This window comes from Frankliniella occidentalis, unplaced genomic scaffold (genome assembly GCF_000697945.3).
Source record: "Frankliniella occidentalis isolate FOCC.00 unplaced genomic scaffold, Focc_3.1 Scaffold228, whole genome shotgun sequence".
NCBI classification, from domain to species: Eukaryota; Metazoa; Arthropoda; class Insecta; order Thysanoptera; family Thripidae; genus Frankliniella; species Frankliniella occidentalis.
This window is the reverse complement of record NW_026267354.1, coordinates 198980-216867: the sequence shown is the minus strand read 5'-3', so window position 1 is coordinate 216867 and position 17888 is coordinate 198980. Positions and strand designations below refer to the sequence as shown.

At 43.3% G+C, this 17888-nt stretch overlaps 1 protein-coding gene across 1 annotated transcript in view; it reads left to right on the top strand.

The window, feature by feature from the left end:
* The window catches only part of LOC113214866 (phenoloxidase 2-like), a 25949-nt gene that overhangs the window by 1213 nt on the left and 6848 nt on the right, over positions 1-17888 (top strand). The window contains exons 2-14 of the mRNA XM_052272873.1: positions 2519-2686; positions 2764-2888; positions 4571-4738; positions 5693-5852; positions 5963-6165; positions 6722-6927; positions 7677-7824; positions 8243-8338; positions 8412-8528; positions 14384-14560; positions 14837-15028; positions 16526-16664; positions 17608-17843. Coding sequence (XP_052128833.1) covers positions 2519-2686; positions 2764-2888; positions 4571-4738; positions 5693-5852; positions 5963-6165; positions 6722-6927; positions 7677-7824; positions 8243-8338; positions 8412-8528; positions 14384-14560; positions 14837-15028; positions 16526-16664; positions 17608-17843 — 2135 coding nt within the window. The remainder of the gene's footprint in view (positions 1-2518; positions 2687-2763; positions 2889-4570; positions 4739-5692; positions 5853-5962; positions 6166-6721; positions 6928-7676; positions 7825-8242; positions 8339-8411; positions 8529-14383; positions 14561-14836; positions 15029-16525; positions 16665-17607; positions 17844-17888) is intronic.

The window sequence follows — 17888 nt, the reverse complement described above, 5'->3', positions numbered from 1 at the left end:
AAAATTTGTACACAAACCATTTTTACCCATGGGAGCGGGTTCAGCTGAAGTGTTGGTAGCCATACTTTACGAGAGTATGGCAAGAAATAAACTTTTACCGATCAAGAAACGCGACCAGCTGGTGTAGAGACGGGAACAACCATCGTTTCCTGATTCCTATACGTTTGCGAACAAACTCCGTTCCTGCTCTAGGTTCCATTCTATAATGCAGAGTCAGAAATCCTAAAAATGCATTTTGAAAATAGTGTACTATTTACGTCCTTTACAGTTGTATTAAGTTTGGGGTGACCTGTTCGGACAGGGGTGGTTTTAGGCTGTCTTTAACTACACTCGGATGACATTATCTATATCTATATCTTTTTTAGCTGAGCTTGCAAACCCTTTGCTGTGATGTGGGGTGCAGAGAACTCTTTGGTCGTGTGTCTGTCTGTCGTCTGTCTGTACTGACCCACGTTTCTCTCAGACGGTGACTTCAATTGACTTCAAACTGCGCACGAAGCTTCAGTATACGTCGAGACGTAACGAGTTTAGTTTAGAAGTTTGATATTAGATGTTAGAAATAAACGATCGTTTAATTTGAATTCGTAGTTTGGTGGCGGTAGGTTGGTAGCACGGCGCTCGAGGGGAGGGGGAGCGCAAGTGGCTCCTGCGCTCACCTGAAGACATTGATACCTTCTCAGCAGTTATTAAAATGTCAGGTAGTCAAACCGAGTGTTTAATTTTTAGTAGTTGTAGTTTAGTGGTTCGGGAGGAATATGAAAAGGTAACCACTGTTTCTTATTTATCGTGACAAAAGAAAAAGAAATAGTTTCACACTCCAAGACGATCGGAATTGAAATGGCAGAGTAATGTTCAAATGTTTAAAAAAGTGTTTAATCGCCCCTAGCTGCCAAACGGTGCGTCGGAGGTCAATTCTGACGGCAGTTTTCGTCCAGTAGGTCGTATCTCGCCGAAACGAACAAAACGCATCCCTCAAACGTTCAATTTGGACCAATTTGGCCATGGCAATTCACCCGTCGTGATTAGAGGGCTAATAACTTCTCCATTTCGACTCTGATCGGCTCTGGGCATAAGACATTCCCTTTTTAATTTTAGAAGAGGAATCTTAATCTGGGATTACATTTTTAATTTGATAACTTTTTAAAGATCCAGATACTTTATTGGAAGACAATAGAATGGTATTCACTCGTTGAGTGACTAGAAGTCATTTTATCGTACAAGGTAGATGTACGCCAGATCACGTCTCGCGTAACAGGCTTCGCGATATCTCACGAAACACTGTCACGCTGCGACGTGCCTGGCATACATCTACCTTGGCCTGCGGCGCTGACACCCGAGTCGGGTAGTTGGAAAATGTACACAAAGATACGGGCCTGCGGCCCGTCAACGGCCCGTCACCTCGACTAAGCATACAGGGTTGTACATATTTCGCTTATTTTCGTTAAAAATGCCCTCTAGCGCCTCAACGGTTTGAGCTATAGCAAAACGGACAAAATTTTCGCCCTTAGGACTCTACTTTGATGATTCACCCCTTAGGAAACCATAAAAAAAATATTTTTAAAAAACGTCATTTTTGGGCCTTGTTGTTTTTGATTTTTTTTAAATCCAATTTTTGAGCTAGAATGCTCATTTTCGAACTCGATCTGTATTTTTGTGACACAAAACGACCCTAAAAATCCCAGGTCGCTCACTCAATTCGTTTTCGAGTTTTCGTGCGGACAGACACACAGACACACAGACACACAGACACACAGACAGACAGACAGACAGACAGAAAAAGGTTTTTTCCGACCAAACGGAGTAATAGGCTTCGCTAATCGCTCAGCCAACAAACAGACATCTTAAAGGTTTCTTAAACTTTCAACTGATTTTCTTAACAGAAATTTACTTATTTTGAGTATGAGAGGTGTTTCAATACATTCAGAGATTTAGAGCTGTATCTTGCACTAGCAGGGACAATTGAAGCATTGGACTAAACTCCGACGCCTCTTTTTTTGGATGAATCGCTCTTAATTCTCTGTACGTGATCAGACTGTGGGATAACTCTAGGAATCTGACGACATTAGGGTATTAAGCAACAATATCCAACTTAACAAACCTAGCTTTCACGAGTTCCCACATAGAGACCATAAAAAATAATTTTTCATACTGTTCTGTCCGCCCTCTATTTCTTTGTTACCCCCTTACCCTCCCTTAGGGGTAGTTATTGCCAGGATTTGCACCAGGCGTTTTTGGGTCCAGGAGTTACTCCTAAGATTCCGTGAAAGTTGTAGACCTCTAGCTCATTTCCTTCCTCTTACATACACGACAGGTAGAGAGACGGAAGCGGTTGCATAAGCCCGCGTTAATGCTTTTTTAAACGCAGAAGGGCGGGCTATTTTTTTCGAGTCGTGAGCAAACACCATCAGTAGACATTTTGAAAGTAGCTAAATATCCGCCAGATACGTATGCACTCATTAGACTAGGCAAACTTTCTGTTATACGCCCACATAGGTTTTATGGTTTTCTATTCTTTCAGAATGCGGGCGACTGATCGGTAACGGCGAGACCCTAGTAGTGGACGGTAAGCCTGTGAACTCCCCTGTAGAGTTTCCTTGGCACGTAGCCATCTATGACCGGAGATACAAGGGCGGGATCACCCAGATTTGCGGTGGAACACTAATCACTACCAAATTTTTTGTGTCAGGTAATATAAAGATGTACTTAGCAGGGATACGAGATGGCTTTTCAGCACGGTCTAAATGCAGTGCTTTCGCGTTCCAGCCGCTCACTGTTTCGTCACGTCCTCAACCGATGCTGTACTGCGGCCTGCGTCGGAGTTTGCAGCTGCTGTGGGCAAACTGAACCGGAACTGGTCCGTCAGAGAAAACTACGCTCAAACTCGTAACGTGCGTATACAATATAAAACAAAACTTTACTGTTTAAAAATTAGAGTGTAGTTGTCTGACATGAGTGAGCATACTTACATCTGGCATTCGAGAGAAGGAACTTGTGAGTACGTATGCACCAAGGGCACTACTCGCCTTTCGATTTTAGACGTAAACTTTGAAGTAGGGAAGAGTGGGGTAGTCTGTAATGTATTTTGGAATTTGGCTATAAAAGTCAAACTATGTTAACAATTTGTGTAAATCGGACGAAAATGAATAGATTTAACCTGTCCCAAGCCTAAAAGTTGTTCGGATGTATTTCTAGGCGCACAACTGACCCAAGGTTTTTTGGCCTGGGCATATATAAGGGCCCAAAGGCTAAGCTTTGACATTTCTCCAAAAGTGGCGCAGGGGTTCAATCGTATTTCGGTCTTGCCCTGTACCATTCATAAAAAGATTAAGTCTTATTTTAGAGGATTACAAATTCGCCGCTCTTGTCCCCCTCTTCTCCACTGAGCGGAAGGGGAGCGCCCGGCCGGGGAGGAGTGCGGGCGCCTTTCCATTTTCCGTTCTTAGTCTTCTACTTCTGCTCAGCGCTCTAGACCAATACCCTATTGGTGCGAGGAAAAAAAATACCTCACACCAAATGCTGAGAGTCAAACATACCTGTCAGCAAGTGCTGCGAGATCCTCTGTGCCTCGCACAAGTGAGTGTAAGATTAGTTTGGCCTCGCACCAATGATTCCCAGATTCTAACACTGTAATTTAGTTGGCGCATAAAAAACTCTCACATTTGGCATTAAAAAAAACGCAAAATATTGCCGTCCCTTTTAGAATGCCAATCAATGACGTTCTTTTCTAATGAAATACTATGTAAAACTTGTACGAGTCAATTCTGTATTGAAAATGTAAATAAATTAGGGTAGCATTCATTGAAAGGAAATGCAGAGTGATAATGTTGCAACAGAATTGTTCAACAGTTCCGGCTGAAAATACGGTAGAACCCTACACTCAAATGACTACTAAACAATTACCTAGTACTTTATTAAATAACCGAAACAGCAGCACTGCAGGGGCTGATGAGATGGTCTGTATTACTCACAATAGTTTGATAAGGCCAGTGAGAAACTTTGCTGTTCTTCTCAGGACCCAATACAAAAGCATTGATCCCAGCATTGAGCCCAGGCTGTCGCTGTCATAGCCTCTGGGCAGCTACAACCAAAATCCACAAAATCCGTAGACTTTGTTTTGATACAGTAAATCAAGTTCAGGCTTATGTGTCATTGCCAAATCGACGCAGACGACAAACGGCGTCGAGCAGACTCTATTGTCATTTATAAATTAAAATAAAGCATAAATCACTGTTATGGCACCTTGTTTTTGGCATGTTTACTTTGGACTGTCCATGCCTATGACGGAAAAATAAGGTACGTTAATGTTGGGCAAAAGCTATTTGATTGAAGAGATTGTAGATTTTGAGTTTAAACGCACTGACTGTCCAATTGAGCATTGCTGGGTGAATACTTCGCGGGCGCTGAAGTCTGAGAAAAGTTCCCTCTCAACCAGCCGCGGTGGTTCGTCGTAGACGGTTGTAGGTACTTGAGCTGTACAAAAATCTGATGGGGGAGCTTTGAGGACTAGCGGAGGGGCTGTCTCTTTTTTCCTACTCTTTTTTGTGGATCTCGTCCATCTCCTTGTTTGCAGGTTCTTCAAATTCACATACATGGGTACGGTGGGCCACGGCTCAACCACGTGAAGGACATTACGCTGGTAGAAATGGATTCGCCCGTTCAGTTGACGGCCGCCACACTGCCAGCCTGTGTCGACTGGGGCCACGAGGAGCGTCGGCTTCGGGAAGGTGACATGGGCTCTGTGAGTACATTGAACATTTGGAGTAAACATCTTGGGGAAACCTCTGTGAGCAGTACGGGTACTTTCACGTCACAACTCGCAAAACAAACCCTTGCAGAGCACATGTGGCCAGAGGCAAATTTAAAGAGACCACCAGGGGTCCGTAACTTATTACTTAAAGGGAGGCTACAGTGAAAATGGTGTCTCTATGATGGTCAGGTGGGTGACGTAGGGGGCAACGATTTTTTTCCCCACAGAAACTCAAAATTAAGAAAACGTATTGTCTGAAGTCTGTATCTTTAATGTGTAGGTGAATGAAAAAGTGTTCGTCTGACCGAGAAGTGTTAGTGGCATACATAAATGTGAATGGGTTGCAAGTATGAGTCAGTTACTGTATTAAATGCATTGAGGATCATTATTATCCAAAATGACCAACTTTTAACTGGATCCACGCCTCCCCTTAACTACCATTAACGATACTTTAAGAGTTAAACTTGTACCTTTTACTGTAGTCCCTTAGAAAATAGTTAATTATTCGACTTGTCCAACTCTTTTCCTACAGTTTGTATGATAAAGAACGGACATATTTCAAAATCAATAACCTTAACTTTTAATCTAATATGTGTTTTGGTACGTTAAATGAGTTATGTTCGTTCGAGTTACGATGAGTTAGGGGCCACCGTAATGCAAACCGGGTTCGGTACTCTCAGACACCTATCCGCAACCCGTACTGGGGCATTCGTGGCATATATCTTGTCAGAGTTGCTGTTCTTCCTGTTCGGTTTTCAGAAAAACAAGGGCCGTAACTTTTCGTAACACGAACGAATGTAAGTTACATTGATAATTCTAGATTGTAATATTGGTGACGCAATTTTCAAAACCACATTTCTTCTTGGCGCAGCACTTCTGATCTCTACATCTTGGTACTCCTGCTCCTGATCCAGGATTTGGCTGAACTATTGCATTTTTCGGCAGGTGTTGGGATGGGGCAACCTGCGCAATGAGCCCATTAGCAACACACTGCAGTCAACAATGCTGCCGTACGTTCCGAAGGAACGGTGTCTCAGAACGATACCAGCGAAACTCGTACCTTACGTTATGTCCAACGACAGGTTCTGCGCCGGTGTTGTAAATGGTCAGTATTTCCGTGTTTCTAGTTATCTCATTAAGATCTGCTAAGACAGGCAGTTCAGGACCAAGATGTACTGTTGGGTCAATGTTCTTTTCTGCTCTGCCGTGGTACAGGCACCACCGTGGCGCACGGCGACAGTGGCGGTGGTCTCGTCTTCCAGAACCGGGAGCGCAGGTGGTTCCTACACGGTGTCGTGTCGGTGGGGATGCCTGAACAACGCACCTTTGCCGCATTCACCAATGTCTCATCCTTTGTGCGGTGGATGGCAGACAAGATACAAGATGAGGAAATCCGAGCAGCCGCTGCGATTCACCACGTGAGGAATGGCATATTTTTGTCTAAAGTGGTTCACTCTTTTCGCATCCTGAGCACGTTACTAGCATTATGTTCAGACCGTCTCACTTCTTTCAACATCAGTAGAAGTTGCACCCAACGGAAACTGAGTGCTTGTATCAAGTACTTTATACTTGATCGTTGATTTTTCAAGTACGTATCACTTGAATCAAGACATATGCATATGAAAAATCAAGGATCAAGTACTCAAGAACTCAATTTTTTGGGGTTTACAAAAAGTTTTGTAAGTAATATGGAGCATGGTGAAGTTGATAATCAGAAAATATTCAGTGCTATTCACATCATGTAATTCTAATTTTACTGAGAAAACTTAATTTTGAACCTGATTTGTGACCTGCTCTAGAACCTGAGAAGCTAAGCAGACCCAGGTACACTCAAAAATTACGCTTCCAGGTCAAACGCTGCAATATGTCCCTTAATTTGATAACCTCTCGTACACCACTTCGACTTGGAATTACAATCACAGCAAATTACATTTTCCTTGGTCCAAATCTTTAGAGGTAATGAAATCGTTGCAGACGCCGCTGGAGATCCCAATGGAGTACACCGCCAGTGACGTGGAGGAAGAGCAGCGCGTAGCCTACTATCGCGAAGACGTGGGATTGAACCTGTTCCACATGCACTGGCACTACTTCTACTTTAAGTACCTAAAGCCCAAGGAGATGTTAAAGATGCACCGGCGAGGGGAGCTGCTGTTCTATATGCACGGTCAAATTATAGCTCGGTGAGAAACCCACGACGCGACGCATATGTATTATACACTGATGCATGCGAGACGCGAACATACGTTGCCAGCTTCATATCGCTCTGCAGGCAACTCCGCAGGTCCGGCCCCGTCCCTCTTCCAAACGGAGTTGCCTGTGGAGCGAAAAGAAGCCTGTAAAGTCTTTATGGTTCCTTTGCCGCGATATTAAAGCGATTGGTCCTCAACAGTTACAGTAGAGATGTGCAGAAATAGATGCCCTTGTAAGTTCCCGTTTGATCCAAGAAATAGAAAACGGCATAGCTGCAAAATCATACAGTTTTCAGAAGTAAACAGTTTGAAATGCTAGTTTGCTTTCTTCTTCCATAGAGCAGACCAGAAAGAAACACTACGGCGACATTTATGAAACCGCTCTAGGTCACAGAAGGGATGTCTCCCGTTTAAAAAATGAGAAAAATGAGACGGATCAAGTTGAACCAAATTATCGAGAGGAGTTATTCCCTTCCACACAAAAGAAGTTATCGCAATTATGAAATACCTCCAAAAGCCGTTAACTTTAGAGGCAGAGTCAAATTTATTCGGTTTTTATTAGGTACTAACCAAGGATCTACAGTTATTACTAAAATTTGTGTAGGAGTCAGTTTCAGAATATTTTTTTAAAAATTGTGGCTACTATAGTAGCAATTTACTATAGTAGTGATTAGTTATAACTTATTATTAGAAACAGTGGAAGGCTGTGGGAGGTGCTAATTTTTCCGTCATGTTTACAGGCACAATGTTGAACGTCTTGCCCACCATTTGCCTCGATCTAGGCGTCTTGTCCTACGGGAGCCCATCAAAGAAGGGTACTACCCAAAACTAGACACGCTGGTCGCATCTCGAGTCTGGCCTGGACGACCCCCAAACACCAAGCTTCAGGTCAGTTTGAATAGTCAAAAAGACGCCAGAATAAAGTTGAGTCCAACGGAGAAGTATTTATATAGTTTTCACGCAGAGCGACAAAAGCAGGCTAATTAATATACATTCCGGCAATTTATCGTTTTTGTCGTGGTGGAACAGTCAACCGAATAAGATACTAGAAAACAACAAAATGAACTATCAACGGAAGGTTGTGCTAATTTTGCGACAACGAACGTAACTTTTCTGGGTTTAAGACATACATAATCCTTTACACCAGACATTGGATTGCCACGACAAACGCTTCTTTACTATCACTTAATCTTTTTTTTCCAGAAACAGGAACGTTTTCAAAGGACTGGCCTCCCACCAGATAAAATTAAAGATGAAATCTTTACTGGCTGTGTTTTTATCATTTTACTTCTTTCTTTTAAACCAGAACATGAACCGCGACGGGATGAAAATTGACCTTGAAGATATGGAACGGTGGACCGCTAGGATATACGACGCTATTGCTGTGGGAGCATTAGTTAACGTGAGTTCGGCAACAGACAGTTCAATATTAAAGCAATGTTGTTGTTACTTGACTAAAGACGAGCTTCTTGCAGTCGAGTGGTGGAATCATTCCTCTGACGGAGGAGGACGGCGCGGAAATGCTGGCCAACACCATTGAGTCGAACTCGCTATCGCCTAACGACCAGCTCTACGGAGAACTAACAAACATGGTACGGTACGAGCACACATGGCGCACTGTATGAGTCGTACTGCATGATTTGCCAGTCAGCTCATTGGGATAAAACGAGTCATTCCAACGAACGATCGTACTAAAGAAATCGGCGAGATTTTACACATTGGTTTATTGGCAGAGAGATAGTAAGCCCATTGTCTCTCTGATCCCGATGTAACAGCAATACCCATTTCCTCCACAAACGCTACATTAATTTGAGGCAATTTTGACGAAATTCCATATTAACACTAAAACCGCTGACATTTTCGCATACCTAGAACCGCGGAAGGGGTCATTTTGACCCCTGCCGCATTTTGCGCGTAAATGTGAATTTTTTGGAGTAATTATCACTGTTGATGGTCTTGGAAACAAGTATGTGTACGTTAAATGCTTTTTGCTATAATTATTGTGCATGCTCTGAGGTGGTATTTATCTAGATAAAACAGCATTTTCGACGCGAAACGCGGCAGGGGTCATTTTGACCCCTGCCGCGGTCCTAGGTATATCTGTTTCAGAACTTCCACAAAAATAGTCGTACAGCTTCGGGACTTTGTGTCGATACATTTGTCATCATTTTACACGATGTCAAAAATATTCAACCCGACGAGAAAAAAATTAAATACAGAAATTAAAAATCGAAAATCGAAAAGGGTCAAAATGACCCCTGCCGCGGTTCTAGTGTTAAGGACCGCTTAGGATATTTCCAAATCTACTGGTTTCCCTGTTTCACGAGTGTAGGAAAAATTGCTATTCGTGACTTGCAAATGATTTTGAGCATTCGTAATAGAAACGAATTGTTTGCTTTACCACCCTGGTGTAACCGTGACATAGTACTCCCAGGGATGGTGGCCCCCTGAGTACATAATCCCTAGGGCAGTTGTACTCCCCCTATAGGGTGGAGTACACCATCCCTAGGACAGTTCTACTCCCCCACCTCAAGGGGGGTGGAGTACATTGACCCTAGGGATTATGTACTCCAGGGGGGAGTACACTATCCCTAGGGCAGTTGTACTCCCCCACCACAAGGGGGTGGAGTACATTGACCCTAGGGACCATGTACTCCAGGGGGGAGTACACGGTCCCTAGGGTAGTTGTACTCCTCTACCTCGAGGGAGGTGGAGTACAACTGCCCTAGGGATAGTGTACTCCCCCATTGGGGGGGAGTACAACTGCCGTAGGGATAGTGTACTCCCCCGGGGGAGTACATTTTCCCTAGGGCAGTTGTACTCCCCCCATTTTTGAAAAAAGCGCTGCAAGTGCTCTCTTTGGGCCCTAGGTGTACACAGGACAAATTGCTGACAGACTAACTATGACACCATGCCTATTCAACCGAGGCTGGAACTCTGACGAAACCGAATGGCGCCCTAGTCCATTGCAGAATTGTCCAGAAAATTGTGTGGGCTTGTAGCACGGTCCAGCAGGTTTAGATCAAGTCACTTTTACGCGTTCAGGATAAACGGATACCGCCGCTCAATCTTTTTGTTTTCGGGTGCACCGGTAAAACAAATGTTCATAATTTGCACACCAACGTGTGCAAGTCATGATTTTGCACATTAAATAGTGTTTAACTCAAGTTGCACACTTGCGTGGTGTGCAAAGTCTAGACGTTTTGTAAACGTTTCAATTCTGCACACTTGGACACACACAGTTCATGCTATCAATAGAAACCACATGGTGTATAGCTTCTATACGTTTCGGAAGTGTCGGAAGTTTAAACACCAATTGACGTGTAACCTAGTTAGACACCACAATGTGTCGAGAAAATGCACACTTTAACTTAAACGCCAATTGACGTGCAATGTTTAACACTTGTTAAAGTGTGGCACTGCAGATCGGAGCACATGGTTACTCACGCATCCCCGAACCAAGGTGCAGGTGAACAAGTGGGACCTCCGAGACCGCTGCGAGGGGGTGCTGCACACTAAAAGCTTATGAACATTTTTATTCATAACTTACTGAGTTCTGTGTACGTGATCTGCTTATGCATTCTTTAATACGCCATTAAGAACAAATTTGTTCACACCGGCGTATTTAAAAATGCGTAAGCAGAGCACGTACACAGCACGTACACAGAACTTAGTAAAGCTATGAATAAAAATGTTCATAAGCTTTTAGAGTGTGCTCACTGGCGTTGATAGAGATACATTGACTTTAAATCTAAGTTGACTTTGTTCCTGTATGTTTTGTGTGTGCACGTCTTAATATATATAGCGTGTTCACCGTATTTTCGTCGAAAAACCACTCTAGCGCCCAAACTGTGCAAGATAATTTTAGTTCTGAGGGGTCGCCTCACTTTCACGGGTTACCCCTTAGGAAACCCTAAACCAAATATTTTTTTCCCACTTTTTGAACCAATCCCTATTTTTTTCTTACCCCCTTTTACGGGTGGTTGCCACGATTTGCACCAAGCGTTTCGGTGTCCAGGAGTGACTCCTAAGAAACCCTGAAATTCGTAGACCTAGCTCATCTCCTTCCTCTTACACGGACGACGGAAAGACGGACGGACACGAGAGCGGTTGCGTAAGCCTGCTTGCTCTAGAAACAGAAGGGCGGGCTAAAAATCCTCGGATCCGGAACTGGGGAAGGGGTGAGGTTGGATTTTGGTGGAACGAAGGAACCAACTTTCTCGCTGCGGAATATGAGTTGCCTACGCGGCCTACGCGTCCGCGCCCTAAGAACATCTTGTAATCAATCAATAATCTTTCCTAATCATTCGATAACATTGTACACTCTAAAAAATATACAGATTTTTGTATCAAATTTGATACAGTTTTCTGTATCCGGGCACTGTGATACAGAAATTCGTAATGATGATACAGAATCTTGTAATATTCTTTTAAAATTTGTAAACAATACATAATTCTACATTTATTTCAAAATTTTATATTATTTTAAAAGTTTTAGAATTCGGATTACAAATTTCTGTAACACGGAAACAGAAATCTATATTTGCGTTCAAAGATTCGCCGATTTAAAGTTCAAATTGGACACGATTCGAGTAGCTGTTAGACTGACTGCGGCAACATGGAAAATAAAATCTATTCCCAAAGCATTAACATAGAATTGCCATCTGAAAGCTCGATGGCTATGGGAAAGGCTCTGGGGCAAACCAGTAGACGGGTGAGAACGACACCGGGTCGGAGCACGACTGCTCGCAGGTAGTCGCCTTAGCCGCGTGGGCTAGGGCGTCAAATCCCAACCCAGAGGTTCGGGGTTCAAATACCGGTAAGGTAAAGTACTACATTGAAGTTAATTGTCTGTGATGAGAGTGAAACGTCTAGAATAAGACATGCAAGAGAAAAAAAATCCCTTTTTCTTATGTGTCAGAGCATACAACGAAATGTTTTATTCTGTATCGATGGATACAAATTTTTGTATCCACGTTACAAATTTATTTTTATATCCAAAAGAATACAATTTTTCATGGATGCTGAAAAAACTGCATATCCAAATTACAAATTTTTGTATTAATTTTTTTTAGAGTGTAATCTTTTATAATCTTATCATTCAATAATAATCTTATCATGCTATACTCTCTCAATCTATAGGCAAAAGTACACGCCTTAGGCGAGTTGTCGGCCCCTCGGTTCAAAGCTATGTAGGCCTTCGTAGGAGCTTGTGTGATCACTTACAAGATTCGGATAGGGGGAAAAGGCAATAAAGTAACGAAAACCAGTGAAAATCACGAGTTATTTTGCAAAGTCAAGGAAAACGTCCCTCAAAGTCCAGGAAAGTACGAATGAAAGTAGAATAATCGAACATTTCCGTCCTCCATTCCATAGGAGCGTCGGAAATAAGAACGGTAAGAAGGGTATATTGAACGTTAAATTTTGTTATAACTTCTGCGAGGGGGCAATAACTCCGGGAATCATGTGTACACCTGTCTGGGAATCATCAGGATAAAAATTGATCAAAATCAATAGAAATCGACTAGAACAAGCAGGAAACTAGAGAAATAAGTACAAATCAGTCGAAATAAGCGTTTTATACCACTTAAACCCCCCGAAAAACCTATGCAATAATTAAAAGCGGACGGGAATCGATGGGAATCAAGAATTTCGGGAATCATGTGTACACTTCAAAGGGGAGTTATTGCCCCCTTGAACTTCTGTCTACTTTCTTTCGATAAATTCAACCCAGGCGATTTCACGCATTATCATAATTTTACCCTTACTCTGCACCATATCCATATGCAGAGTTTCCAAGACAAGGTAGGAGGAATGTAGAAAAAATAAACAGTTCTTTTACGGTGTTCCAAGGTGTAACTGGCAAAAGTAGAACCGTTGGAACGAAAATTTCGTTCGTTTTGCTGTATCTCACTGTTTCGGCGCTAGATATAGTTTTTCCATTTTAAATAGCTACTAAACAAAATTTCTGACTGGGCACTTTCATATAGCCTTTTAAGGGTTATTTCACACAATTACACCTTTTTCTAAGTAGAGCCATTGGTACAAAAAAAACCTCTAAGAAGAAGAGTGGGCTTAGTTAATGGAGGCACATCCATAATGATATTTGTCCATTTCCATGCAAAACTAATCATTATCTTTCGTTGTTTTGTTGTATTGTACAAGCTCCTTTTATGCTACTACTTCTTATTATAGAGAAATCAAAGCGGACACGTTCGAAGTCATTCGGAGTCATTTTAGAACATGCCCGCCAGTATACCAATTATCTTCTGTGTGTCGTCATATACATTTTTATGTAAGCAATGCGTTATTTGTCCCGAAAGGTAACATCAATAAATTGGGCGGAGTTTGGCAAAAAAAAACTGCAAATATTCTAGAAACTACGGCACAGTACAGCGTACTGAGAGAATTTTAAGATGTTAAGTTTCATCAACGAAGGAGACGGCAAGGATATACTGGGCGGGAATGGTTGTTTCAACTAGATTCCTTAAAACGGGGGCCGCAGGCCCGTCCCAAACGCCGCCGGCAGGCCAAGCTGGGCCCACTCCCTGCCGAATTGAGTTGCCGGTGGAGCGAAGCGGAGCTGGCAACTTGGTTTGGTGGAATAGCGGGCCAGCCCAGCTTGTTTATCGGACACGTTTCCATGACTCCTCACTGTAAACTGGTTGACGAACGCCAAATATTGACGTTCAAAGAAAGCACTTGCAACGACTTCTTTTAAAAATCGGGGGAGTACAACTGCCCTAGGAAAAATGTACTCCCCCGGGGGGAGTACACTTTCCCTAGGGCAGTTGTACTCCCCCCAGTGGGGGAGTACACTCTCCCTAGGGCAGTTGTACTCCACCCCCCTCGAGGAAGGGGAGTACAACTGCCCTAGGGACCGTGTACTCCCCCCTGGGGTACATGGTCCCTAGGGTCAATGTACTCCACCCCCCTTGAGGTGGGGGAGTACAACTGCCCTAGAGATGGTGTACTCCCCCTGGAGTACATAATCCCTAGGGCAGTTGTACTCCACTCCCCTTGAGGTGGGGGAGTACAACTGTCCTAGGGATGGTGTACTCCACCCTATAGGGGGAGTACATCTGCCCTAGGGATTATGTACTCAGGGGGGTCCCTGGGCCCGGGAGTACTATGTCTCGTTGACACCGGGAGTACTATGTCTCGTTGACACCTGCCCTATTTTCATTTGCGATCTAAGGATGTTCATTATATGAAGAAAAAAAATCGTTTGTAATATGGCTGCTCTGGATTCTTTGTAATAAGAACACAGCTGTTGGTAGTTAAGTAAGAGCGTCGTAGAAAAAAACGCCACCCTTCAGAACCCATATGTCAAAAGTTTCGCCGATTTTCAAAACGTTTGAGTCTACCAGGTCGTTGGCATGAATCAGTTTACCCGTTACATGAAAAATTGTCTACAGCCTAATTGTGCACCGCGCTGACATTCTAGGGACACATCATCATATCGCTGGCGCATGACCCGGAGAACAGATATCTCGAATCATTCGGTGTCATGGGGGACGCTGCCGTGTCTCTGCGAGACCCAGTCTTCTATCGATGGCACACTTACATCCTGGACATCATGCGAAAGTACAAGGATACTATGCCAAGCTACTCCCGTAGAGAGGTAACCGTCCTTTTTCTATAAGTGCGTCCGTATTTTTGAATTGTTGCGTATCGCACAGTTAAAGTCTTACGAAGCAAAATGCCAAATGCTTCGTACCTACGAAGGATTTTCTCCTTACGAAGCGTCCAAATCCTTCGTATTACAAAGGATTTGGCATTTTTCTTCGTAAGACTTTAACAGTGCGTATAAGTGGTTTTAGGGCACTTTACGTTCAATGAAAGTACTTTATTTCTTTAATCCACTCAAAAAACTACTAAAAGTGCTCTACATGTGCAGCTGGAGTTTCCGGGAGTTGCAGTGCGAGGCGTAGATGTATTCACTGAGGGCTCCAATAAGCCCAATTTGCTTGGCACCTACTGGGAAGCCAACGACTTGGAGCTGTCCCGGGGACTAGACTTCGCACCTCGTCCTCCTGTCTACGCACGACTGACGTTCCTACAGCACCATCCCTTCCACTACAGCATTCTGGTGGGCTCATCTTCAAAGCGAATTCTTACAGATGTTCTGAGCGGTCCATTTTCATCCTACTCTAGTTCGTTAACTGTGAAGGGTAAAAAAAATAACTTGCCATTAATATATGCATGTGCATAGCTCGACAGTCGTATCTAATGGAATCCGTGACGAGCCGAGTCCACTGCCCTAACGATGGTGTGGGCTGGAACAGAGTTCTCAATTATAATTTAAGCGTCCAACTGCTTATCACTTGTGAAGGGTGTGGGCTTTTGCTGGACTAGCCAGCGGGCTTGTAGAGGCCTGTCCCCTCACGATGCTCCCTGAGGGGGACTGACTAGGGTATACTAAGGCATGGCAGTGCACTGATCCCGCTTGCGCAAAACTCCAAACCCAGAAAAATGGAAGGTCGTATCAACCATCGTGTGGTTACATCAGGGACAACTCGCTTGTCCCTAACTCAAAGCACGCACGGCGCAGCGCCTCTAGAGAATCCAAGTATCTTTGCGCGACGCTCGAGAAACCAAGTATTGTTGCGCGACGCTCGAGAAACCAAGTATCGATGCGCGACTCTAGTGAAACCATACGAAACGCATTTTTTGACGATTTTTTAGGAACTATATATTTGAATAGAGGGAAATTTTCTCTATCGAATGGTATAGGTTTCAAAAATCACCCAAAAATGGAGATACGTGGTTTCACTAGAGTCGCGCAACGATACTTGGTTTCTCGAGCGTCGCGCAAAGATACTTGGTTTTTCTAGAGGCGCTGCGCCGTGCTTGCCTTGAGTTAGGGACGAGCGAACTATAATATGGTTAAAAAATTAACAATCCTACAGTTGTCAGAATGATATTTTCGTTTTCAGAACAATTTTAACGTTACCTTAACCATCACTCTTTGGTTGTCCCTCAACAAGCCATACGATGGCTATGACAACTTTTCATTTTTCTAAATGCTTACGCGTAGGCCCTTACTTGTCGGGTGTCGGGATACCCTGCCAGGGGCAAAAGCTTGTGGGCCTTAAGATGCGGCTAATGTAGTCTAAGTGTGCTACTGCTTATCACTTGTAAGCGGGCAGCAGCAATTTTAACACTAGTAAGTATACAACTCAGTAGTTGTCCACTTGCAGGTAAACTCGTTGTGTGTGCACTTGCTAGTGTGCAATTCCTCTGTTAAACAATTTCTTAGGACGTTCACTGTGGAGGAAGTGCTCAACAAAGAAGCTGCACACTTGCAAGTGCACACCTACCGAATTGCCCTACGGAGTTGGACACTTCTTGCAAATGTTAAGCAGTTCCACCCTTAGTTCAGTGCTGCCACCCTTAGTTCAGTGCTGCAGCAGCGGGTGGGGATCAGATTGCTGGATATACGCTCTCGCTATGGGCCAATTTTTTCCCGTGTATGTAAACTGACGCTCTCATCTCAGATTTGAAATCACAGTCCAACATTCCTTTCTTTTAGAACCTGACATTTTTGTTAGACATGCTAAAAAACGGAAACTTTGTTTTTGTTTAGGTTGAAAACAAGGGAATAACCCCCCAGGAGGGCTACGTTCGCATTTTCCTCGCGCCGAAGTTCGATGAGCACGGCAGGTCTATGGTTTTTAACGACCAGCGGCATTTCATGATCGAGATGGATAAATTCGTAACAAGGCGTAAGTATCACGAATTCACTACCATCATACCTTACACCATAAATTAGTAGCAGCCGAGTTAGTAACCTTTAATACAATTTGGGAAGATTATTGTGGTTTTTATCCTGCCCTTCAGCTTTGAAATAGCAGGCGGTTCCATAGTTCCCTTTTCTAAGGGAAGCAAATCCTACAGGGACGCAAGCCCTAACTGAAGCCTAAGAGTTAATTTAATTATGGAAAGTGGCTTATAAATCGGGTTTTAGGCCTAACCAAACGCCTCAGGCAAGCAAAGCAGGCCTGGCCCCTGCCGAAAGGTGTTGCAGGCGAAGAGAGGTCAAACACCTCCGTTTAGCAGAAGGGTGGGCCTGCTTGTTTATTATTATTTTACAACTTTCTGGGCTAAAAATGGGTTTTTGTCTCTGATCGGACCAAAACATTTCACATTCCTTTTTTTTTCTTTAATTTTGCAAGACAAATCCGAATTAACGGTGTTTTCATAATTTTTGAAAACGTGTGTAAATAAAGTTTGGAAATTTAATTTTTTTAACATAATGAAGCGGCTTTTGGTTAAATAATAGCTCTGATAGCTAGGAGCCAAAATTAGATAAAGTGTCAAAATTCTCAAAATATTCATGGAAATCTTTTGTTTCCTTTATTTCAAATAGATTAATGTTTTTGAATAGTTTGTTTTCAAAAAATTTGAAAATGCGGGTTGAACAAGGTCTCGTGATCTAGTACAACAGCCTACTTTAACAAGAAGCCCTGATGGAGTCTGTCAACTCTCAAAGAATTATACCGTATTGATCCTTATTATGTCACATTTTTTCAAAGTACAGGTCGATTATTACGCTTTTCCTCCAATTAATCATAATAAACCCCTAAAAATTTGTGTGTCTTCTACTTGTATCCATATTTCATGTATTTAATAAGAATGAAGGAAGGGCTGACATATGATGTTATGCAGTTCAGCCAGGGATGAACGTGATACGGCGCAAATCTTTCGACTCATCGTTGACCATCCCCTTTGAGCGTACCTTCCGCAACCTGAACGCCAACAGACCGGCGCACACGGGCAAGCGGCGTGACGAGTTTACCTTCTGCGGATGTGGCCTTCCGCACAACCTGCTGCTGCCCAAGGGTGACACCGAGGGCCTCACCTATAACCTCTTCGTCATGGTCACCGACTACGCTCTGGATAAGGTATGGGCATGTGATACACCACATCACTGAAACATCTTTGACAAC